The 26148-nt window shown below is 42.9% G+C and overlaps 1 protein-coding gene across 4 annotated transcripts in view; it reads right to left on the bottom strand.

Moving 5' to 3' along the window:
• Window positions 1-223: 223 nt before the first annotated feature.
• Gdap2 (ganglioside induced differentiation associated protein 2) overlaps window positions 224-26148 on the bottom strand; it is a 56918-nt gene continuing 30993 nt past the window's right edge. The window contains exons 9-14 of one of the 4 annotated variants that reach the window (XM_052731515.1): window positions 25440-25516; window positions 24680-24756; window positions 21346-21485; window positions 13432-13486; window positions 4850-4993; window positions 224-1093 (exon numbers count right to left, since the gene is read on the bottom strand). In XM_052731515.1, coding sequence (XP_052587475.1) covers window positions 1046-1093; window positions 4850-4993; window positions 13432-13486; window positions 21346-21485; window positions 24680-24756; window positions 25440-25516 — 541 coding nt within the window. In that variant the 3' untranslated portion in view covers window positions 224-1045. Of the gene's footprint in view, window positions 1094-4845; window positions 4994-13431; window positions 13487-21316; window positions 21486-24679; window positions 24757-25439; window positions 25517-26148 lie in introns of those variants that run through there. The other 3 variants (XM_052731516.1, XM_052731518.1, XM_052731517.1) reach the window with 3 other exon arrangements.

The raw sequence follows: 26148 nt of genomic DNA, 5'->3' as shown, positions 1-26148 counted from the left end.
TCATGTTACCTCTGTGAGGTAGGCTGCATAATTCCAATTTTCACCCATAAACAAGCTAAGGCACACATAGAGCCCAAGTGACAAAAGTCTTCTAGAGCGTGAATTATCAGGTCCTTGAATTTGTATACTATTATACACTTCTACTCTATGATGGAGGCCACTCAAGAGATACTAGCCAACACAATCATGTATGACTCTGCGAAGACAGCAGCGTGGTCAGGCATGGAGTCTTAGCAAATGCTCTTTACTTAGGAGTGCTGTTAGCACATACATTTTTTTAGATAAGGAGACCAATCACAAGATTATATAGAGAGAGTTGAAGATATAGTCTTTGTGTTCCCCACACTGCTGAGATCTGAACAGTGTTGATCTTAACAAACCGTATAATCCAGGAAGCACTTACAGCTCACTCTTACTTTTACCACCAAAGTGCAAGTCCTATGTTTTGCTGAAGATTTTTATAGTTTTAATCAGACACATTTCCATATTCTTGGTCCTGGACAATTCTATATTATGATCAAATCGTCTGTATAAAATGTAGATGGTATTAAAGCCAGGGTTTGAGGGAAACAATGCATCTGTTCAGCATACATTGGTTGTATACACTTTGAGAAACACTTAAACACACAAAGGAAGCGTGCACTGTTTAAGAGATGCTGTGAACAATGTTGGTGGCCTATATAGCAGAGAGTCCGAAGCGTGCACTGTAAGAGATGATGTGAGCATGTTGCTGGCCTGTGTAACGGAGCGTCCAGAGTCCAGGAAACTGAAGACACTCAAAAGTTGATCCCCAGTTTCTATTAATGCTCTAAAAACAAACATTTCCATTTGATACAAATATACAAATTTAAAATGTATGCAGTTCCGTATGGCCTACCAGTTTTAGACTGTTTATGTGCCAGAAAATATATAGTCAATAAAAAAATACCAGAGAGGTGGGGACAAAAGCTCTCTGGATCTGTACAGCAAAAATGAACATCACTTCGATAGGTGGTGAGTTGTGAAATGGAATTCTGTGACCAAGAAGTCCTGGGAAGACGGAAGGTCACAAATCTGGTGATGGAGGATAAGATGCAAAATAAGGCCCATTTTCCTGTGGAGAGAAAAAAGATGAGAGCTTTAAGCAACGAGGCAAGTTAAGAAGATATGCAAAACAGGGACTTGCAATACACGGAAAAGTGCATGTGAAATGTCCAGCACGTAGGTGGCGCTGAGCAGTCTCACTGGAGTGTGTCAGAGCTCGTGTAAAGTAGGGAGAAGCCACAAGAATGACAATGTGCTTCAGTAACAGCGTTGCTTATTGAACATTCTGGGTGCTGGACTAGTTACAGACTCCTTGTTTTCACTGCTCCTTTAAGTTCTTACATGATGTCACAAAAATGGGTAAAATCCTCACTTTACTGACAAGGAAAACAAAGAGCACACAGATTATATAATTCAACTAAAGTGCCTCCTGGGTAACAGGCTGAGCTTAAATTAAAGATAAGTTTGTCTTGACACTGGACACTTGCTTGATGGTGTTACCTCCCCATTGCTGATTCTCCATTTAGTTATGGAACAATAAAAACGATTTCTGAAGAATTTAGTAGCTGTCACTGCTTGGCAGCAGGCATCTTCAGGACACGCCCAAGTGGCAAGGCTTGTAACAATTACAGTTCTCAGGCCATTTAGCTCCACGTCAAGATGGAGAATTAAATGCCAGAAGCTAATGTCAAATGTAGAAAGCAACCAACTAGTGTAAGGAGAAATTCTTTGGCCCCCACGTTGGGTAATCGTGGTGAAAAACAAGGCAGCTAACTTTATGGTAGGAGGGTCCTAGATTAGACTTATCAGACGTAATACTGGAGTCTCACTTTTAGGAAAAGTATTTCTTTGGCAAAGATCTTGTTTTTCAGTAAGCCACAAGCAGAAAATCTTACCATTAATATAAGGCAACAGTCGGGAATGATGAGGGAGGAGGAGGAGGAGGAGGAGGAGGAGGAGGAGGAGGAGGAGGAGGAGGAGGAGGAGGAAGAGGAGGAAATGTAGATTGCTTCATGGCATTTACCTCAGAGTTAAAGGGATCATTGAGTCAGACCTGGTCTTTAACCTAGTGGGCAGTTTTGATGTTATGGAGTCAAAATGAGCCAGAAGCTCAGCCATTCTTCAGAGCAGATGCTCTGAGCAGAAATTGAGCCTGGTGTCATAACCAGGAAATCAAAAGGACATCTAAGAAGACTTTCTGATAACAAGTAAATCTGACCAGGTATGGGGGAAAAAAGAAAATAGAAACAAATCTCAGAATTGGCTACATTTCTGGAAACTTAGGGGAAAATACATAGTTTGCATTTTAGCCTGTCTATCACGATCAGTAATCTAAGCAATTCTGCATTTTTAATATGCAGAAAGTAATGCCCCGAGAAACATATCCCCAAAGAGAAATCAATTCTGGACACCTCTGAAGGGTTCTCTTCTAGTCTCCTGTGCTATTTTCCAAAGCTTTTCATATCTGCATTGATTTCTGTGGAAACTAATGGTGCATGTCTGATATGCAATGCCATGAAACAGAGCTTCCTACATTAACTTCACACTGGGCAGGAGATCACTGAGCCACCAACCAGCTTCTCTATTTCTGGAAACAATCACAGTAATTTAAGGAATTCTCACCAGTCGAAATGGTATACTCTGATCTTATTTGTAAGAACGCTGACTCGCTCTTTTCTGGAAGTGGCCTCAGTATGATTTTTACTGCTTTTCAAAGGTCCCTTTTAATCTTACAGAAACTGTTGGCTTCCTAAATGACATAAATCTTTGAAATGGTTTTTTAAGTCCACTGAAACTGATACCAATCAACACCAATTCAGTCTTTTACCAAATAAAGAACCTAATATGTGCTATCAAGTGTAAGGCACAACTAAACAAAGTATGCCAACTCTGTACTCCTTTTTTCCAATTATGATATAAATTTTCCTTACCAATCATTATTCAACCACCTCCTGGTATCTCAGGTCCACATTCCATAAATTCAGTGTCACACACTGAACACACTACCTGGACCTTTCGCAAGTCTTGAGAGACTTTCCCTCACATTGCTTCTCTGGGGTACAGAAATACCATCCATCAAAAGCATTTGCTTTCTCCTCCATCTCCCATGGCTACTTTGTCTCCAGATGTCGCAGCTCTAAACGTCCTAACTTCAAACCTCTGCCGCCCTCAGCAGCACCGCTTCCCTCTGGTCTCAGCGGAGGCCCAGTCCTTCCTGTAGACTTGCCTTTCTCTTCATCACACTCTCTGCTCTTCCACACTGGCTTCTCTGCAGAGGAATGTAATGGCCGCTCTCCCTCCTAGAACACCCCCCACTGACGGCAAAGCCAATGCCCTTCAGCACTGCACACAGTGGCAGAATGTCATGCTATGTGTGTCCTCTGCCTGTCCCTGAACACTGTCTCCTCATACTCCAACCCCCTCATTTTTTTGCCTGTCTTCAGTCCTCATAGACAGATGGTATAATATCTCCACTCTAGAAAACTCTAGTACAGGTAGAGAGATGTTTAATGAGTCAATTGTTAGCTAGAAGTTATACTTCCTTTGACCAATCCCGTCATTGTGTTCTTTTTGATACTCAAAACAACAGAAAGCTAAAACACCGAGGCAAAACAAAAGCAAGCTCAAGTCTGGTGGAGTAATCTTTCAGCATTTGCAGGAGAAAAAATGATACATTTAGGTAGTAGCTTAGAAATGTCATTCAAATTTTGGGTATCCAAATGTTCTTCTGTGCCTTACATTTCCTGCTATTAATTCAAGCATGACAGGTGGAGTTCAAAGGCAGACAACAGTCAGTTAGAATACTCCAGAGGATACTCCAGCAATCTTCAAGTAAACACACACTGAAGTAGCTTTTTCCCACCCCATATATTGAATGATCTTTGTTCTATGATCTAGCTGCTCCAGTTACAAATCCTTTCTGTGCAACAGCCAAATGTGAAATGTTATTAGCTATTAGGACACATTAAATATTTTGCTTTCCACATAAGGGGAACAGAAGTCATTGTTGAAGTTGGAGGACAGTTTAGAGAGAAAGGCCCCGCATGACTTTTCCTTGAAGGTATACAACATGTTACATAACAACCAGGGGAGAATACTTCAGACTCAGTATTACTTTCCAATATGTCCTCTGGCTCATGCATAAGGATACATAATCAGCAACACCTAGACAAGGTGCTTGATTAACTTTTGGCAAAGTTCTCAATTAAAAAAATATTCAAAAGGTGATGTTGTGAATACATACAATAGAAAAGAATTTTAGTGAAGTTTAAGAGATGGTGTAACTAGTTCTTCAGCAACAGACCTATGAATGTACCTATAAATAACATCACTAACATGGTAGATATATTAAAAACATTACCATAATCTTCAGAAAATACTGAGAAAGGCTGCCTGACTTAATGTCTATGCTGCCAGTGGACACCAGTCCAGTCTGGCTGTTCATATAGCTAAAAAGCCTCAATCTTAAGCAACTGTCCACAACCAAAGACCAGCTTTAAATGCATGACTAGAAAGTCCTCTTGGGTTACTGTATGAAAAAAATACTAAATTATTATTCCAAAGCTCACAGCTGCTTCACACACTCACATGCTTACACCTGCTGCTCTGTAGCATGTTTACATACTCATACGCTCACAGGTGCTGCTCTGTAGCATATACTGTTTCTCAGCACACTGCACACACAAGAGTATATCTACATATGAGACAAGCTCTGTGAAGCAGCCTCCTTACTATGCATGTAGCATATAACACACTCAGATGCTCAAACCTGCTGCTCTGTAACACACTCACACACTACACAAGGCAAAAGAGAACAGGCACTTACCCTGGCATCATATTCAAGGACAAAAGGAGGAAAGTCTATCTGCTCTGGTGATATGGCAGAAAAGAGCTGGTGTAGGCTGTCTATGTGGTGGATTTTGTCCTTCAATCCTGAGACAGAAAAGGTGGTGAAAAACCATGTTGAGACCTGATTAATAGGAGAGAAAAATAATTTAAGCCAATAGTCACCATTAAAAATAGATACACCTTTGAAATTTTATACTAGTTAAAATCTGAATTCAAGATATTTGAATTGTACAATAACAAGTTATTTTTTAAAGTGCAGTTTGTAGTTCGTTAATGAGTTGCACAATAATTTCATAGATTACAAGGAACATTTATAAAAAAGAACAATGACATCACTGGGGCTACAATAAGGAGGCTGTTTCACAGAGCTTTTGTCTCAGTGCAGGTACACTCCTGTACGTACAGTATGCTGAGACATAGCATATGCTCCTGACCTGTGACTGAAGCTATGTGCAATTCCTACCTGCTGGGAAGGGAAAATGGAGGTCACTGGGTACATCCCACTCCAGGGCAGGCCCCATGCCAGGAGTAGTTGGCCAACACAAAATGGGACTCCATGGTTTTTGTGTATTTGTTTTATTTTTTGTTTGATTGTTGCTTGCCTTGGGTTTGGATGTTGGAGTGGGGAGGGAGGGAGGGAGAGAGACAGGAGCACAAGTTTGGGCAAATGGAGGATCTGGGAGGAGGTGGGGGAGGGAAAAGAATATGATTCAAATATATTGTCTGAAAAAAAGGCTTCTGTGTTATTTGGTATAATAATCAATATTTTGGTACAGTAGGTTTAGGTATCTTGGAACTCAGATATTTTCCCTTGATAAGTACCATATGGTCTCCGTTGAAGCCAATCAAAGCAGTGTGTATGTGTGTGAGTGTGTTTACACAAACATATATACAAGGGATTTTTCTTCAGCTGTAAAGAAGAATGAGATTAACTCATTTACAGAAAAATGGATGGAAATGGAGATTATGATGTTAAGCAAAATAAGTCAGATTACAAAGACAACATTACACATTTTCTCCTATATGTAGAATTCAGATATAAGAAATAATAATGGGGACTGAATATGATCTAAGTGCATTATATACATGTGTGAAAATGAAACTTACCCCCCCTTTTTTTATAAATATGCTTTGATTGTCCCCCCCCCCCCCGTCCCCCTCTCTTCCCCCCCAGAGCTGAGGACCGAACCCAGGGCCTTGCGCTTGCTAGGCAAGCGCTCTACCACTGAGCTAAATCCCCAACCCGACTTTGATTGTTTTTAAAGGTAGAAAACCAGTGAATCTCACCTTTATTTAAGTCACTTTACAAAATGTAAGTGAAAGGGTTTGTTAGTTCAGGAAAAAAAAAAAAGAAAGTTTCTGGTAGCAAGTGGTATTTCTGATATCAAGCTACAACTTATATTTATTTACCTGATTTTTTTTTTTTTTTTTTTTTTGGTTTTTCGAGACAGGGTTTCTCTGTGTAGCTTTGCGCCTTTCCTGGAACTCGCTTTGGAGACCAGGCTGGCCTCGAACTCACAGAGATCCACCTGGCTCTGCCTCCCGAGTGCTGGGATTAAAGGCGTGCGCCACCACCGCCCGGCTATTTACCTGATTTTTTATCAACAGGTTACACAACAGTCCAATGAGGTAGGTGTGACAATGTTGCTATCCCCATTTACAAAAGATGGAAGCAGATGCACAGGAGCTTTCAGTGGACTGTCCAATATATTCGAAAACAGTACTAAAAACCCTCGATAGACCACAGCCACTTTGGGTAGCCTGCATGTCACTCTGGGTGCTTTCCCTTCATGTACTGTTTTTATTAATTTCTCTTTGGTATGCTACCACATTCTTCAGTGGCTCTTCCAAACCTTTGACATATCCCAAACCCCTAATATGGCATACTTCCTTCCCTAATATGACAAAATTCCTTTAAACTTACTTGTGAGATAAGACACATAACAGACAACACTGAACTACATTATCACTATGTAAAGCCTATTCAAATTTCCCAAACTGGTATAGGTGTCATCCCCCATTTCTCACTTACTGCTCTAGGCTATCCCTTCTGTTGACTCTTCTATTCTCCCACTTAAATCACACTTGCAGAGACCTGAGAGTTGGTTCTACTTTCTACTATTTCAGTTACATTCATTTCTGCAGTCTCTCTGGTTTCTAGAAGACAATCCTGGAATGACACTATCTACAGAGCTGGGTTCCAAGCACTTGTTAAAGGATGAATGAACATTAAGGCCTATTTTATGATGGTCTTTGTGGCCTGGGTCATTATTGATGTCAGCTACATTACTGATGGCTGATGCACAGCCTCAAATTCCCATATTATTATCTGGATTTCCTTTTCTCCCATATTTCAGGTTTATTGGGAGAATTGATATAGAGTAGGGGAAACATGAGGCAAGATTAGAATCAAATGAGTTGAACAGTAAAGGAACTGCTCATCAAAATGAACTTGTGTTAACACGTGCTACCACACACCCTTTCTGGAAACAAGCTTCTAGAAACTAGATTAGGAAGCATTTCCGGTATGAGCTTGAAAACTCATCACTGACATAGCTGGTGAACTCGATGAGGAGACTATGTGCAAGAACTAGCCCCACACCAGCTGTCTGCTCTGCACTTCACACTTCCCTGGATTTTTTTTCCAGTTTCTTACCTCAAATCTTTTTACATGTCTTGCTTCAGACCTGACATCTTTATCCTCAAATCTTTAACTAACTGTTGTCCTATTTGAAGATTTCCTTGGCCCATTTTCATCCAAAGCTGCAAAAGGACATTCCTTCTATGTGTTCCAACTGCACCTTGTGACTCCATGCTACTGCATAACAATGAACAGTTTGGAAACATTAGCTGATGCTAGTCTGAAAGTTCTGTAATGAAGAACCATGTCAGACTCATAGTCTGATGCTCAGCATTTATCTAGGAGAACTCAGCATTTGCTCAAAGAAATGAACAGATGGAGTCTGCAGCTTACTTTACCACTACTCAGGGAAAGTACAGCACTCCTTCATAAATCACACTTCTTTCTCAATTTCTTCATCTATGAAATCAAGTTACATTTGTATGATATTTTAAGGTCTGTTGTTATCCAATTCTTTGACAGGACTCTTAAGTAGGCTATACTGTACTGACATGGTGGGATGTTGATGGAAAAGGGTGGGGGGCTGCTGTGGGCTAATGCTCTTGTACACTGGTTTAATAAAACACTGATTGGCCAGTAGCCAGGCAGGATGCAAAGGCAGGGCAAACAGACTAAAAGAATTCTAGGAAGAAGGACAGAGTCAGGAGTCACCAGCCAGACACAGAGGAAGCAAGATGACAAGGCAGAACTGAGAAAAGGTACTAAGCCATGTGGCTAAATACAGGTAAGAATTATGGATTAATTTAAGTGTAAGAGCTAGTTAGTAAGAAGCCTGAGCTAATGGTCAAGCAGTTATAAGTAATATTAATTCTCTGAGTGATTATTTTATAAGTGGCTGCAGACTGCAGGGGGCCAGGCAGGACTGGAGAAAACTTCTGACTACATTTGGTGCTCACCATTGGGCATGGATCCACATAGACCTAAGAAAGCTTCAAGATTCTGAATGCATAGAAACGGAGCCACACTGTGCTTCCTAATCTCACATTCTCATCCCAGTAGCAGCGCAGACTTGTCTCCTAACAGCTGCCTGTGAGATGGAGCTGGCCAACAGTTGCCATGAGCTAAGCAGCATGGCGGATTCCAGGTGCAGTACACAGTGGCGTCTCTAAAGCTGTGCAGTGCACTGTATGATACATTTAGCTTTTGCTAGTACAGACAAAAAAAAAAGTTTCTGGGCTACATGGTGCTTTGATGGAGGCATAGACCCACTGCTTCCGAGAGTTGGTGGTGTGCATGGCTCCCAGGGCTGGAAGTAATTGTACCACCACCATGTTGGGAAGCTGAAGGGTGGGGGCAGAGTCAGCAGCCAGGGATGCAGCTTTAGTCCTAGTCAACCACTTTAACGGTTTAAAATCTATTCTGGTCAGAGAAGGATCATAGATTCACAATAAGACAGATTCATATGAAATAAAACTCTAAACTGTTTACAGTATGTATAAAAAATGTACATAGGCTTGGAAGAGAGAGAAAAAGGAATATATGCAGTTATATAAAAAATAGTTTTAAAAAGTAAAGTCTTTACAGAAACAGTAAAAGTAATATAAAAAATAAGCCACGTAAAGATGGAAATCACAAAAAATACTATTTATAAATGTTTATTTTTATTTAAAGGGGGTTGATTATAAATGCAATCTCTAAAAGATAAAAAGGGGATATGATATAGATATGATAGGATGATAGGATATGTAGATTATTGAATCTACTTTTAAAGAGCAACTTGTTTAAAATGTTTTACATTGCTATAGATTTTAGTTTATTACAAATTTAAAGTTAATTTTGTTATACTATATGTATATTTCTACTCTTGTTTAAGGTATTATGTTTATACAGCTCATTTAAAATTATAATGTATAATTAAAAAATACAGATTAATAATTAGTCATCTATGATAATCCAACTTATAGTCATGTTAGTTAAGTTTTTTAGGTATACATAGATATATTTCAATTAGGTAGGTAATCTTCAAACACCTCAAAGACCTACAGAATATGGCATTTAAAGTGTTTTAAAAACTTACACTTTCCTGGATGAGATACGTCTGCTCCTGGCAGCACTGATTTCAAAGTGGAAGATGGGCATCGAAGACACTCCATTGGAGTTTATCTTCTTCTTGGCAGAACTGCCCATTTGGGCAAGAAACTGTTCTTACCTGGACTGATTGACAAAATGTATAGACTAGACATGAAGGACCCATGGAAAAATGACCACTAAATTTTGCCAAAACAAGGTGAGATGGTCTTTCAGGTTCCTCCTTCACAGAGGAGACTGACAGACATTCTGCAGGACACAGGGAGAAGTGACTAAAAACTCTAGGACTATTGGCTGAAGATGGATGCCCCAATGTTACAGAGGAGCTTTGGATGACTGTCCAGGTAGTCAGCTGTGTCTGTCATTCTAGATGTTTGGAAATTGCTTACAATGCATTTCCTGTTTACTTAGGTAATATTATATCCTTTTGGGGTCTTTGATGTAGTTTAAGACTAGATAGTTATAATTTTCCTTGGTTATGATAAAGATAAATTAGATATGAAACTTTAGACTCACAAATATAGGATAGAATATTTTCTTGAATTTTGCCAAATACAAATAGACTGGATATTGTAACTACAATTCTTGCTTGATAACTGTTTTGTTATATGTAATTTTACTATGTTAAAGTTAAAACCTTCCTTTTTGATTTGACAGAAAAGGAGAAATGCTGTGGGATAATGCTCTTGTACACTGGTTTAATAAAACACTGATTGGCCAGTAGCCAGGCAGGAAGGATAGGCGGGGTGAGCCGATGAGGAGAATTCTGGGAAGAGGAAGGGCAGAGTCAGGAGTCACCAGCCAGACACAGAGGAAGTAAGATGACAAGGCAGAACTGAGAAAAGGTACCAAGCCATGTGGCTAAATATAGATAAGAATTATGGGTTAATTTAAGTGTAAGAGCTAGTTAGTAAGAAGCCTGAGCTAATGGTCAAACAGTTATAAATAATATTAAGTCTCTGTTGATTATTTTATAAGTGGCTGCAGACTGCAGGGGACCAGGTGGGACCAGAGAAAACTCCTGACTACAGGGGGCAGGCAGCACTGAGGAAGCATGGGCAGACCTTAAGCATCCCATCTGCTGAAGAGAAATCAAACCTGACAGTTTCTCTCATCTTGTCTTCTTTTTATATCCCATTCACGTTGGCAGGAGAAAATTATTCAAAGCAGACAGAAGTGGAAACTCAGTTAAAAGGTACTGTTTGAGAAGACCCTAGAATACCAATTTTGCCTTTTTTCCCATTTTAGTTTTATATGCCTTAGCTTTAAATTTTCAATTGTTTATAACATAAGCTAAAAAATACACATTAAGGTATGCTTTCATTATTTAGTATCTACAATAAAAAACTGAAAAAAATTAACAATTTTTTGGAAAGAATAATTCAGATGTTTTTGTGAATGCTAGATTTTTTTCCATCTAATTATTCAAAAATGCAAAGCCAAAAATAAAGGTCACAGAACATAAGCCAAGAAGATACAGTTCACACATTGCACTCAAATAATCTCCTGGGGCTTACATTCTATTAGCTTTCTTTCTATCAGTAAACATCATGGAAGAAAAAGCAATTTAACAAGCAATTAATTTAATACCATGTTGGTCAGAATGGCTTGGAAATGACATGAACATATGGAAGTCAAAATGGTGATGATTTGATAATTTGTTAATTTTATCTCCTATTTAGAAACATTCTATATATAGTTTTGATTTACTAAAATTTATGTAGGATTTTATTATATATGGACCTTACTCTCTCACTACTTATTCCCCCAAATCACAGCAAGGCAGTACAATGGCATCTGGCTGCAGTCAAGGCAGCAACCCCATACCTGAACTGACTCCATGTGAAACAATCCAAGATGGTGGCAATGTTAGCTAACATTTGTGAGTGTCTATGTTAAGACTTGTGCTGTGGGATGTTCTGTATGGCAAATGTGTTGCTAATTAGTCAATAAATAAAACACTGATTGGCCATTGGCTAGGCAGGAAGTGTAGGCGGGACAAGGAGGAGAATAAAGCTGGGAAGTGGAAGGCTGAGTCAGAGAGACACTGCCAACCGCCACGATGACAAACAGCATGTGAAGATGCCGGTAAGCCACGAGCCATGTGGCAAGGTATAGATTAATGGAAATGGATTAATTTAAGCTATAAGAACAGTTAGCAAGAAGCCTGCCACGGCCATACAGTTTGTAACCAGTATAAGTCTCTGTGTTTACTTGGTCGAGTCTGAGTGGCTGTGGGACTGGCAGGTGAGAGAGATTTATCCTGACTGTGGGCCAGGCAGGAAAACTCCAGCTACAGACTTGTTTTAAGGATCTTAGATGTCCCAACTCACTTCCTCCTTCTGAGTACACAGTGAGGTAGGCATTACTCCCATGTGTAAAGGATAACTTTGAAGGGCTACACCACTTAGCTGAGATGGTAAGTGAGATTGGTATAACAGAGATTAGAACCTAGGCCCCCAAATCCTGCTTCTAAACTTTAGGCTGACTACTTCCCCAAACAAGAATGAAGCACTGCATGTGTTTGAAGGCTTGGTACACACAAGAATGACTAAGGCACAGAAGGGAAGGTGAGGACAGAGGAAGGAAGGGAGCAAGGAAGGAAGGAAAAGTGGGAGGAAGTGAGTTGGTGCTTTAGATCCTGTTAAGTGGAAGAAAGATGCTAATTTCTTTAAAGAGGTTTGGAATATTCTCTAATACAGTTTAGATTCAAATCTGGCCTTTGCCACTCATTGTTGGTAATCCTGGGAAAGTACTTAATCCAAGCATCAATCCCCTTGCCTATAAATGGGAATGCCACTCTTTATAAGCACACTCAAAGATAATGCAGGAAGAAACGATACACAGCAAGTGCTCAAAATAAACAATAACCCTATTGGTTATTACTATGGAAACTGGAACACAGATAGAGAAACTGTCCTTGGTTAAGAAGGACCACATTTTTATAACACTGAAAAGGGAGGCCACAACAGAACAGTAGCAGGTGGTGGGATGAGTTGATATGGGGAGCGTACGGAGTTTCTTACTGATGCCTTATGCATTTGGTAAGGACGAGGCAGGCAATATGTGAAGGAGGAACTAGTATGATGGGGCTTGTGGAGAATGAAGATCCCCGAGACACTTCATCAATGTGAACAGCCACAGCAGTGAAGCCTGTGAGTCCATGGAGGACTCCAAAACTCACAGCTCCGTGACTTCTCCACAAGGCTTTGCATAGTAAACAGAGCTTTTCTCTAGTCTAAGTTTTATGGGCAGGTGTGATGAAAGAATAAAAGGCTATCAGTTACGTTAGGCATTTACTAGAGTGGCTGAAGTGATGGGATGTGCTGGACACAGGAAGATGTAAGCAAGAAGTATGACATATTTAGAGCATATAAGGACCAAGGGATTAGATTTCTTGATGAAGTGAGGAGCAGTCACTAAAAAAGTAATTGTGAGCAAAATAGCTACATTCAACCCCTTACAGGTTAACCCCAAAAGACAGAACATTAAATGTGTACTTACAATAAAATCATCACAATGATCAAATCTATGAAATCTGAAGTGACACAATGTGGGATATTTACTAGCTACAGGATTAGACTAGGAAGGTTTCAGACAGAAAGTAATTATTGAACCAAGATATGAAAGACAAGCAGGGGTCGGCCATAAGCAGAGGGGAGAGAATGGATTCTGGGCTAACAGCACGAGCAAAGCTCAAGCACAAAAGGGCAGGGCCTGGGAAGCTATGGTTGACAAGGTTGTTCAGAAGGGTACCAGAGTCAGACACAACCAAACATCAGGAACGCAGCAACTCAGCCAATGAACACAGCAGACAAGTCAGCAGCTACAGCATCCTGAGCATGTAGTGCACTTCAACCCAGGGGTTAGTCAAAACACTAATACTGTACCTTAGAGCGGAATGTTGGATGAACAAAATAAACAGCCTTCAAATTCCTCTTGTATCTAATCAAAACAAACAAAGTCACCGTAAGTCACACCTAGAAGTACTTATCAGTATAGACAATCAACATTTTACCTGAGTATATAAATAAACATATTCACATAGAGAAAAGCAGCAGGAGTTAATATATCGAATTTTGGGTAAAAAAAATGCCAGAAATACTTAAGAGAACACTTTATTATTTAAACTGCCTATTTTAAAGGAAGCACTAAATGCTGCCCCCCCCCACTGTGACAGAGCTACCTCATGGAAAGACAAAGTCAATTCATACTTTAAAAGCATCATTGTACATTATTTTTTATACATGGTAGAGTCTCTGAGCCCAAAGATATGAAATAAGTCACTCTGAAATTACTGAAATTAAAGCAAGCATTAGGAACTAAAAGTTAGTCATGTTACAGTTTCTGCATGACCCAGAAATTCTCCGAAGGCTTTGTACTTAATCCTCTCAATGGCTCTAAAAGAGTTCTAGTACTTTAATACTCAGTGATCTGACGGCCAAGAGGCAATGCCTAGAACCCAACCTGGGCCTCAGCCAGCTACTCCATGAAGCATGTTGAGCTACGTCTTGAAATTTTGTTTTCTAGTAATTTAATAATCATCATAGAATCATATGAGGTTAATTGTAAAGGACTTTTAGCTGAGGGTTATGTCAGTTGAAGGGCTAGTTAGTGGCAGAAGTAGATATACAGTGAAGTGTAGTTTTACTACAAAATACTTCAAAGCACACTAAATAGGTATCTGTTAGATAATGAAAGCATTAATATTGCTAATTAAGATAAGATTTAATGGATGGTGGAAGATAATGGAAATATATGGCAACTTATCTTCTTTCCTCCCTAACTGTAAAATGGTTTTTCAACCTAACCAATAAAAACATTGTGATGTTACAAATAAAATCGGTACCAAGAGGGTAGAATGCTTTATTATTATTATTATTTAGTAACTATATCACTGAGAAAAAACTTAAAGCATTATGTTTAGTCTTGTAGTGGGGTGGTCATTAGGATTTCCATTATCATAGCAAAGGAAACACAGTTTAATGAAAATAATTTTCTAGTTCCAAGTCAGTAGTCTAGTAAATCTAAATTCTGTATATAAAATTGTGACATCTTGGGCAATGAAAGCCATCTTTTATTATTCTCCATCTTCCAGATATAGAAAACATAAAAAGATAACAGGATACTCAGCACCAGATATGGGCTCCTATGCCCTTGATCCATAAAGCCTGTCCCACCCAGTTTCTCTCCTCCCTTGTACCAATATGCGTAGAGTTAGAATGTCTCCAGAGACAAACTGGCCACTGATCTTATCTTACATGGGGGGAAAGCCCACTTAAACCATAAGGAAGAAATGTCAAAAAAAAAAAAAAAAGTCTGTCTTCATGACTAACCAACCCCAAATCCCCACAAGGATGCCATAAACACCTGCTTCTTCCAGTCATTAGGGAGCCTGAATCTCCCAAACCAGTGTCCTTCCCTTTTGCTCAGCCTCTTGTTCCAATGACCACCTTTACCTGCGAGTTTATGTTCAGCTTCAGTTTTTATTTATAATCACAGGGACAAATTTCCTTGAACCTGCGACCAGTATCTCTCCCAAAAGACTCACAGGCTACTGGATCAAGGTAAATAATGTTTACGAGTATACTCTGGCATGTATTAACACCATAGCAACCAAGGCCGTACTTTCATTATTTGATACAAAGACTAGGTAGGACACCTTCCAAGGTGCTCAAAAGTGGTGAAAGGCCCCAGCATACTTGCTTAGCCTAACGCCATTTTGAGCAAGGCCTGAAAAGTACGGGGAAAGTTCAGTTAGAGGACATGGGCACAGGAACAAACAGGGTATCTGCGGTCGGCCACCTGGCCTCAGAACAGGGAACTAAAAGGTCAGAAAAACAACTTGTACCCTAGATAAGAGTCAAGTCAGCAGGCGTGTCGAGCTCGGGGAAAAACCACGAGCTGTCCTGAGCTTGAACCTGGCCTCATATGTATCGTCCAATCAGAACCCTGTAAACCATGGCCTCATATGAATCGTCCAATCAGAAATCTGTAAACCCGCCCTTCTGCTGCCCGACCATATAAAAACCCTCCACTCCAGCCCGTGCGCGCGCCAGCCTCCTGAGCTTCTGGAGTGACTGTGTCGCCCCGGGTACCCGTGTTCCGGAATAAAGCCTCTTGCTGTTTGCATCTGACTTGTGGTCTCGGTGTGATCTCTGGGCGAGGGTCTCTCCAGAGGGAAGACTACCTTCGGGGGTCTTTCATTTGGGGGCTCGTCCGGGATCAGAGACCCCCGCCTCGGGACCACCGACCCACTGTCAGGAGGTAAGCTGGCCGGCCACTGTCTGTCTGTATTGTCTCAGTCTGTTTACTTGTCTTTCGTTTTCGTCGGACGTCCTAAGTCAGGTCTGAGTCGGTGGGGGCTGAAGGAGCTGACGAGCTCGGACTTCGCCCACCGAAACCCTGGAAGACGTTCCACGGGTATCTGAAGTCCCCTCTGGGGCACGGTTTTTCGGGGCCACCCACGCATCAGAAGGATACGTGGTACTGGCAGGGGACGGAGAATTCAAACACTCCGCGTCCCCATCTGAGTTTTTGCTTTTGGTTTTACGCCGGAGCCGCGCAGCGCAAAATTCTGTGGTCTGTCTTGTCTGTTTGTTTCTCGTTGTGTGTCTAACCCTTCTTTATTTAGAGACCACCATGGGACAGGCTGTCGCCACCCCACTGAGCCTAACCACGGACCACTGGTCCGATGCTAAGGCCCGAGGAAACAATGAAGGTGTCATTGTCAGGAAGAAGAAATGGATCACCTTCTGTGAGGCCGAATGGGTCATGATGAATGTCGGCTGGCCGCGAGAGGGATCTTTTAACCTCTCTCTCATTTTGCAGGTGGAGGGTAAGGTTTTTGCCCCTAGCCCTTATGGGCATCCCGACCAGGTCCCATATATCGCCATCTGGAGATCACTGGTCGAGAACCCATTTCCATGGGTTAAGCCTTTCCTTCCACAGCCCCCTCCAGTCTCTGGGCCTTCTGCGCCCCCCAACCCGGACTCCTCCCTTTACCCCGTGCTCCCTCACAAGGAAACTTCTAAGCCTCCAGTCCTTCCCCCAGACCCCCATACCCCCCTTATAGATCTCCTGACGGAGGACCCACCACCATATCGAGCCGGACCACCTGGAGAGCCGGCCGAAGCGGCCCCAGCCGCCGCCCCGGTGGCGGCGTCCCCGGCCGTGCCTGTGGCAGATCCGGAAGTCACCTCGACTCGCAGGACCCACGGGGCTGGAGAAGAGGACGCAGCCCCGTCCCCCATTGCCGGCCGCCTCCGCAGCCGCCAGGATGACCCCCCTAATGAGTCCAGGGCCTTCCCGCTCAGAGAGGGGCTGAATCGTCAGTTGCAGTACTGGCCCTTTTCAGCCTCAGACCTCTATAATTGGAAACAACATAATCCCCCTTTCTCCAGGGATCCTGTTGCCTTGACCGGCCTAATTGAGTCCATCCTAGTGACTCACAGGCCGATTTGGGACGACTGTCAGCAGCTCCTGCAGACCCTCTTAACAGTAGAGGAGAAGCAGAGAGTTTTCCTGGAGGCCCGGAAGCAGGTTCCGGGCGATGACGGGAGGCCAACCCAACTCCCAAATATCATCGATGCAGCTTTTCCCTTGACCCACCCAGACTGGGACTTCAATACACCTGAAGGTAGGGAGCATCTACGTCTCTATCGCCAGTTGCTCTTAGCGGGTCTCCGAGAGGCCGCCAGAAGGCCTACCAATTTGGCTCAGGTAAGGAATGTGATACAGGGAAAGGAAGAAACACCCGCTGCATTTTTAGAGAGGCTGAAGGAGGCTTATAGGATGTACACTCCGTATGATCCAGAAGACCCAGGGCAAGCACCAGGTGTCATCCTATCATTTATCTATCAGTCTAGCTCAGATATCAGAACCAAATTGCAGCGGCTGGAAGGTTTACAGGTGCTAGGTTTGCCAGACTTATTGAAGGAAGCAGAGAAAGTGTTCAATAAGAGAGAAACTCCTGAGGAGCGCGAGGAAAGGAGATGGCAGAAACAAGAGGAAAGGGACAAGAAACAGCATAGGGAGATGAAAAAGGTTTTGGCCGCCGTTGTGTCTCAGGGACAGCGGAGAGAGGGAGATAGGTCGGGAGAGCGAAGGAGGCCACCCTTTGATAAAGATCAATGTGCTTAAGCCACAAGGACCCCGCCGGCCCAAGCCCAAGACATGGGCCGGATTCTGGGTCGAACACCCAACCCTGACTCTGCTCCAGTACGTGGATGATCTACTCCTGGCGGCCAGGAGTCGAACCGAGTGCCTGGAGGGCACTCGAGCCTTACTGGCCAGACTTGGACAAAAGGGCTATAGAGCCTCAGCCAAAAAGGCTCAAATATGCCGAGACAAGGTTACCTACCTGGGCTACACCCTGAGCGGGGGGCAAAGATGGTTAACAAGGGCAAGGAAGGAGATGATAATCTCCATCCCCCCTCCTCGGAACCCCCGCCAAGTTCGAGAGTTCCTGGGTATGGCTGGGTACTGCCGCCTTTGGATTCCCGGCTTTGCCGAACTGGCAGCCCCATTGTACCCCCTCACTAAACCAGGGGCCATGTTCCAATGGGAGGAGAAGCATCAGAAAGCGTTCCAACAGATCAAGAAGGCCTTACTCGAGGCCCCGGCTCTGGGTCTGCCAGATCTAACCAAGCCCTTTGAGCTGTTTGTGGATGAGAACTCAGGTTTTGCCAAAGGGGTACTGGTGCAAAGACTGGGACCTTGGAGGAGACCTGTAGCGTACTTGTCCGAGAAATTGGACCCGGTGGCTACAGGATGGCCATCATGCCTCCGCATGGTGGCAGCCATTGCCATATTACTCAAGGATGCCGGGAAGCTGACTCTGGGACAGCCATTGACTGTGCTGGCCTCCCATGCAGTGGAGGCCTTGGTCCGACAACCACCGGACAGATGGCTTTCTAACGCCAGAATGACTTACTATCAGGCCTTACTACTGGACTCAGACTGGGTAAATTTTGGGCCGACAGTTTCCCTTAACCCTGCTACCTTGCTGCCACTGCCTAGCCCCTCCGAGGAGCATGACTGCCTCCAGATTCTAGCCGAAGCACATGGCACCCGCCCTGATCTGACAGATCAGCCGCTTAAGGATCCAGACGCTGTCTGGTACACAGATGGGAGCAGTTTCCTGGAGGAGGGGGAACGCAGAGCCGGGGCAGCTATAACCACCGAATCGGAAGTGGTATGGGCATCGTCACTCCCGCCCGGGACATCGGCCCAGCGCGCAGAACTGATTGCGCTCACCCAAGCTCTCCGGATGGCAGAAGGTAAGAAGCTCACAGTTTATACTGACAGCAGATATGCCTTCGCCACTGCGCATGTCCACGGGGAAATCTACAGACGGAGAGGCCTGCTGACGTCCGCGGGTAAGGAAATTAAAAATAAAAAAAAAAAAAGAGAACCACAGCCTGAGAGAGACCCCGTGCCCTATAGCCCAGAAGACCATGAGCTAGCAAAGAAAATGGGGGCGGACTGGGAACAAGGAAGACAAGCATATATACTAGGGGACCGGATGGTCATGTCAACCTCCCATACCCGATATATGCTGAGATTCCTCCATGCATTGACCCATTTGAGCAAAAACAAGATGAAGAAGAAACTGTTGGAAGAAATCTTCCCCAGGTATGGGATGCCTCAAATATTGGGGTCGGATAACGGGCCTGCCTTTGTCTCTCAGGTAAGTCAGAAGGTGGCCAAACTATTGGGGGTTGATTGGAAACTCCATTGTGCATATCGCCCCCAGAGCTCAGGACAGGTAGAACGAGCTAATAGAACAATCAAGGAGACTTTAACCAAATTAACGCTTGCAACTGGCACTAGAGATTGGGTGCTCCTACTTCCCTTGGCTCTCTACCGAGCCCGAAATACTCCTGGCCCACACGGCCTAACCCCTTTTGAGATCATGTACGGGGCCCCACCTCCTGTTGTAAACTTTCTCCATCCTGATATTTCATCTTTTGCCACCACCCCTACTTTAGAGGCACATCTTCAAGCCCTCCAACTGGTGCAGAGGGAGATCTGGAAGCCCCTGGCCAAGGCTTATCAGGAGCAGCTAGACAAGCCGGTGGTGCCCCACCCCTTCCAGATCGGGGACTCCGTTTGGGTCCGACGACACCAGACCAAGAATCTGGAACCACGGTGGAAGGGGCCCTACACTGTCTTGCTGACCACCCCCACTGCACCCAAGGTCGACGGGATTGCTGCATGGGTCCACGCCTCTCATGTGAAGGCTGCCAGGGAACCCGACCCAGCAGGATCAAGAAAGTCAACATGGACAGTGCGCCGCACACAAAACCCCCTAAAAATAAGGTTGGCCCGCGGCTCCCCTTCCCCCCCCTCCTCTTAATCTCTGCATACCCCCAGGGAACTAGGGCGGCAGAGAGCCCACACCTAGTTAAGAGGCTCACTTGGCAGGTTAACTCACAAACTGGGAAGACGGTCTGGCAAACGACCGCCCTTCACACCCCCTTTACATGGTGGCCTAACTTGCATCCAGATCTCTGCCAACTAGTAGCAGGGTCAGAGGACTGGGACATCCCCACCACTGACCCCATGAACCCTAGAACACCAAACGTCTGTCAGGATGGTAAGGGAACTTGCAAATGTAGTGGCGGGAGATACGGATGTAGTCACCCTGAAACCAGAGCAGCCCTGTGTAGTCGTGTTTACAATTAGGCTTAAAATCACGGAGCCCTCCGCCTCTATAGGTCCCAACCAGGTTCTCTCTGACCAAAAGCGCCCCTCTTTACCCGCTCCGGCACCCCCGAGGGCTACCCCCGACCCAATTCGGCCATTCGCCCAAGCACGGCTCCGAATGCTACTGTAACCCCAGTCACCCTCCAGCCACCCAGGCCCAGTATTGCTCCTTCTGACGCTCGGGCCCTGTATCCTAAACAGACTTGTCCAATTTATCAGGGAACGCGTTTCTACTGTTCAGACCTTGGTATTGACCCAACAATACCAACGACTCAACCAGGTGGAAATGGAGCCACATCCCTATTCTTCCCCATGAATGGAGGATTCCATTCCCTGAGATAAGAAAATGGGGGAATGAAAGGCCCCAGCATACTTGCTTAGCCTAACGCCATTTTGAGCAAGGCCTGAAAAGTACGGGGAAAGTTCAGTTAGAGGACATGGGCACAGGAACAAACAGGGTATCTGCGGTCGGCCACCTGGCCTCAGAACAGGGAACTAAAAGGTCAGAAAAACAACTTGTACCCTAGATAAGAGCCAAGTCAGCAGGCGTGTCGAGCTCGGGGAAAAACCACGAGCTGTCCTGAGCTTGAACCTGGCCTCATATGTATCGTCCAATCAGAACCCTGTAAACCATGGCCTCATATGAATCGTCCAATCAGAACCCTGTAAACCATGGCCTCATATGAATCGTCCAATCAGAACCCTGTAAACCCGCCCTTCTGCTGCCCGACCATATAAAAACCCTCCACTCCAGCCCGTGCGCGCGCCAGCCTCCTGAGCTTCTGGAGTGACTGTGTCGCCCCGGGTACCCGTGTTCCGGAATAAAGCCTCTTGCTGTTTGCATCTGACTTGTGGTCTCGGTGTGATCTCTGGGCGAGGGTCTCTCCAGAGGGAAGACTACCTTCGGGGGTCTTTCAGTGGGAAGAATACAAATGAGTTCAGTTGAATGCAAAAGGAGGGCCTCCTAATGTACACGTGATAACAATCTTCGTCACATCAAATATCCTTTCACAAATCTTTACAAATGTTTGCTACTGCTTAGTGTTAAAAGTAAAGAAGCAATACCCCCTTCACAATTTCCAAAAATAACTAACTTGACATCAACAACATCGTAGAGTTTCTTCAGGAAGTCGGAGTCCAGGTGATTGTATTCACTGGTCAGTGTGTGAAAATATACCAATACATATTCCTTCACAGCGATGTGATCCATCACATGGATAAAATATAAGAGAGCCTAGAAGAGAAGAATAAAGACCATTTTCTCACAGTAGTTTACTTCCGAGAGGCCTAGAAAGGGGAAACCCCTCCCCTAAAATTAATCTAATCTACACCTATAATTGCAGAGGGGAAGATCAGGTCAGTGAGGATGAATTCTCTTAGAAAGTGAGTCATCCCAGCATTTAGTGATGCTTTCAAAGGCTGTGGCACAGTCCTTCTCTGTGATATGCTAAGTGAAGGAAGAGGATAATCAATCTCTGGCCTATGAAATAATTCTTCAGATACCAGGAAGAGCTCTTGGATGAACTATCACGTTTCTCCTATCTAGGTCAATGATGTCAAAACATTCAGAACTAAGATTTAATACTTCTTATAATTTTAATAAAATCCATAAGTCTTCAAGATTCTGTTTGCATCCCATCAAGTTTTCTACATTGACGATCAGACAGACTCAGGACAAGGCACAGAGCACATGATGCATGGAGCCACTCCTTCCATGCTCCGTGGAAGCTTAGCACTTCTAATGCTTATCTGAATGAGGAAAGTGGAGGGCTTTGTGGATGGCAATGCACTGAGCAACATTCCTGGAATTCAAGAGGAAAATCTAGTATGAACCTGTTTGGTTAGGGATGTATTCTATTTTAAGAAATTTAAGAGAGACACTAAAAACAAAATGAGAAATATAACCCAAGTAGGGCTGACGTGACCTAGTGGTTTGGCTGTAAACAACTGCAAAGAGGAAGCTAAACTACACCAACCAAAAGGATTACCAAGCAGGCTGTTTTCCAGTTCCTCCTCAGCGGAGTCCTTGGCACTAATGTGGATTAGGACTGAACTGCAGGCACAGCAGGCAGGAGGACATTAAGAACACAGTCGTGTGACTGTTACCTGGTCTGAACCTCACAATAAGTCTCAGTTTTTATTATGAAATGACACATCATGAAATCAGGAATGCTATGCAAGTATACCCCAAGATCAAATGTGGGGGTTATATTCTTAGAAGCCATACTACTGACGGTAAGAGGGCATGGCACACTGACTATTAAGAACACAAATGGCTGCAAACAGAAACTCACAACAACGACGTAATTCTTAGCACGTGAGTCCTTCCCTCTTTATGAATAGACTTATCTCTAATGGTCCTCCTCTTCCTCACCTCAGACTACCTCTTTGTCCTTGCGATCCATTTTTACTTTCACACTTGGGCAAATTAGAACACTCCTCCTGGCTTCAAATTCTCTATCTGTAAGTTATTCTACTCTCACTTACAGGATGAGCCAAAAAGAGGAAGCTGTGGGGGACAAACTCTCCTCGAAGTAAGAAAAATAAATTTAAAATATATTCGGGGCTGGAGAGATGGCTCAGAGGTTAAGAGCACTGACTGCTCTTCCAAAGGTCCTGAGTTCAATTCCCAGCAACCACATGGTGGCTAACGACCATCAGTAATGAGATCTGGTGCCCTCTTCTGGCCTGCAGAGATACGTGCAGACAGAACACTGTGTACATAATAAATTTAAAATATATTCATTTTTAATTGCATGTGTGTGTGTGTGTGTGTGTGTGTATCTGTGAATGTACACCATGTGTGTAGGAGTGCACAGTGATATCAGACTCTCTGAAGCTGGAGTTATAGGCAACTGTGGGCCACCCAATGTGGATGCTGCAAATTGAGTCCTATGAAAGAGTCACACCCACTCTTACGGCTGAGCCATCTCTGCAGCCCCAAAGAAATCCATTTGGAAACACTTCCTTCTGCCTTTTACTTACTAGTTTCCCTACTGGTCCATCTCTCCTCTCCACTGTACTCGCTTCAGTCTTGCCCTCTGCCATCCCCCACGCTGGAGACTGAACCCAGGGCCCCATGGACGCTCCGTGAGCACTGTACTCTGAGCTATCTCCAGCCTCTTAGAACCATAGTGTTTAAGAGTCACAGAATATTCCATTTGTGGGTATGCCATCATCAGTATTGGACATTTAAGTTACAACATTTTGCTTTAGAGGCCCCTGTAAGACACTGGCCTCACTGCTTTCACATATTCACCCAAATACTACTGACCAAAAGTCTGAGAGCTTAGAAGTTCTGATCAGTCTAAATAGCTATGTTTTACCTTCAAATTATATGTACTTTCTCCTTTTAAAGTACGTTATGTTTACTGTGGTTAACACACATGGGTCAATTATAACTTATTTTTTTGTAGTTATTTTCTAATGGAATTGATGTTTTGGGGAAGCGCACGTGTGTGTGTGTGTGTGTGTGTGTGTGTGTGTGTGTGTGTGTGAACATTCTAATAGAATATCTTTTATCTAGTCTTTGGTAATTTCATTCACGTAAACAGTGTATCATAGCTACTCTCCCCCCACTCTAGGCACCCCAACATGCCCTGCTCCCCACTTCATGACCTTTTTCTTTTGTAACAATGTACTGAGGTCAGTGAGTGCTGCCTTCTGGAATGTTGACTGAAGAGCTCTAGTTAGCTCATGGCTCTACTGTCCCTCCAGTGAGTATTCCACGTTCAGCAGTTGCAGGATTTACAACTACTTCTCCCCTTGGGAGTATTTTCTTATATAAAGTCTCAGGAATGGAATCACTGGGTTGATGAATACAACATTTACAGTTTCAATTCATTTTTTGGTGACAATAGTTATTTACAAGTTCTTACTAATTCTTAGGATGGAAAAAATGATATTTTGAATTGCCTTTTTATATAACTAGTTGGGTTGAACAATTTTTTTCCTTTCATTTAACAGTTTTAACTATTTTTTTTTCTTTTAGGAGCATCTACTTCTGTTCTTTGCCCCCACAAAAAAGGATGATGGAATGACACTATCTTGCTATCTTTCACAAACTACACCTCTAGTTTACTTTTTTTAAGTAGATACTCAAGTGTTAATTTTTCCCTTCTTTTTTTTTTTCAAAGAAGCTCAAGTCTGATTGTATACTTACAATGCAGGATGCTTCTAACCAAAAGCTTGCCAGTTATATTATATCCAAATAAAATAGCTGGAGTAATATGAGAGCCATCTGGCATGTTTCTCCTATAGAGGACAAGCAACCCCTACCTTACCTGAAATGATGCATACCGATTCCCAGGGGATGCTATTCCATCACAGATCCACAATTCATCTTATCTATGCTGGAGACCCTTATTACCAAATGATCTCTTCTTACTTTACATATCCACTGATTTGTAGAAGCCGTTTATGGCTTACCTTGTCCATATCTATCAATGTCACAGGAATGTTTCTTCCAACTACCACCATCACTGTGCGGCCACAGTTATCCACACCTAAGAGAGGAGGTGCAATCAGGACCCAGAAACCTTATTACAAGACCAGTGTTTGTTCTGCCATATATTATGTATTTGACTGGATAAAAGAATTCTATTCATTCAAAAGGTAAGAAATGAGATGCACAAACTTCTCAATTTATATCATTAGATTTCTTTTATTGTTAGGGAAATACTTTTTCTTTCTTGTTTTTAAAGCATTATGAAATTTGGACCACAGTTCTGACTTTAAGATTGTTTAAAGATTTTAAATTAGCATAGCCTATGGTATTTTCTTTATAAATAACCATTTTATTTAAGCTCATCACAACATTTAATAATATTAGTGACCCAGGAAATACTAGAAGCTCTCAGTTGAAAATTAATAGGTAATGCCTGAAACAAAATCCAGTGGAGGAAGTGGGGACTGGAGAGGGCTATAAGCTGTGAATTTTGTTTTGACAAAGGCATAGGACTCTTTAGAAGCAGAAGAATTCTAACAGAAAAGACATCCCAGGAAAAAGTGAAACAGGCAATGTGAGACCCTAAGAAAACACTAGAGGTTAGTATGTCTAAGATCCTCATGGTGTGCAAAATCTATTGACATCAGCACAAAACACTGTGTTCACAGAGCAAAACCCAGTCTCTCATAGCACAATGAGTCAGATCCTTAATTAGCAAGACTAAGCAGTCATTAAGCTCACCTGTTTGGTATAAGGCTTTCAGAGAAGCAATATCAGACAGGTCCTCAGATCTTGCTTGGCATAACCAGCGGTTATAACTAGACAAATAAAGGATACAATCATTACAGCAAATGCTGGCAAGTTACTTTTGCAAATGGAACCCATTTTAATATCTTTTGCTGACCATAACGAACTGATGCTTTATTACAACAAAGAGTTAGAGGCCATTGCACCATGCAGAATCTTGTTATTGATAAATGTGTATTAGTGAGAAAATGTGTATATACCAATGACTGAAAACACTTCTTATGGTAAGTGAAGAATATATAGGTAAATGGCTAAGACGTCAAGAACTCAAAATAACATAATTAAAGAATACTGTTATTTTCTACATTACTACGAAAACGTAACAGGAAAAGTCTCAGTTTTAGATCTCCAAATAGGATAACCACTAGTTAGCAAAGATACCATGAATGCTTGGGAATATTACAGTGAACAGACAACAGGATGTTGTCATATCACAACAGAAAGACATAAAGTGCTGCACATATTATACAGGACCACAAGGGAGGCAGGAAGTTTTATCTGGCAAGTCAGACATTTTATGATTGGTTAATGAAGCTGGAATTAATACCCTACTTACTATGCCATATGGACTAATTTAGCTTTGGTGAAAAGGAGGTTACAAATGATGTTAATGGTCAAGTTAATATTTCAGCTTTTTTTTTTC

Source organism: Peromyscus californicus, unplaced genomic scaffold (genome assembly GCF_007827085.1).
Source record: "Peromyscus californicus insignis strain IS unplaced genomic scaffold, ASM782708v3 Scaffold_9__1_contigs__length_137607984, whole genome shotgun sequence".
Classification (NCBI taxonomy): domain Eukaryota; kingdom Metazoa; phylum Chordata; class Mammalia; order Rodentia; family Cricetidae; genus Peromyscus; species Peromyscus californicus.
Note: the sequence above shows the minus strand (reverse complement) of the source record. Positions and strands in the feature narration are given on the sequence as shown.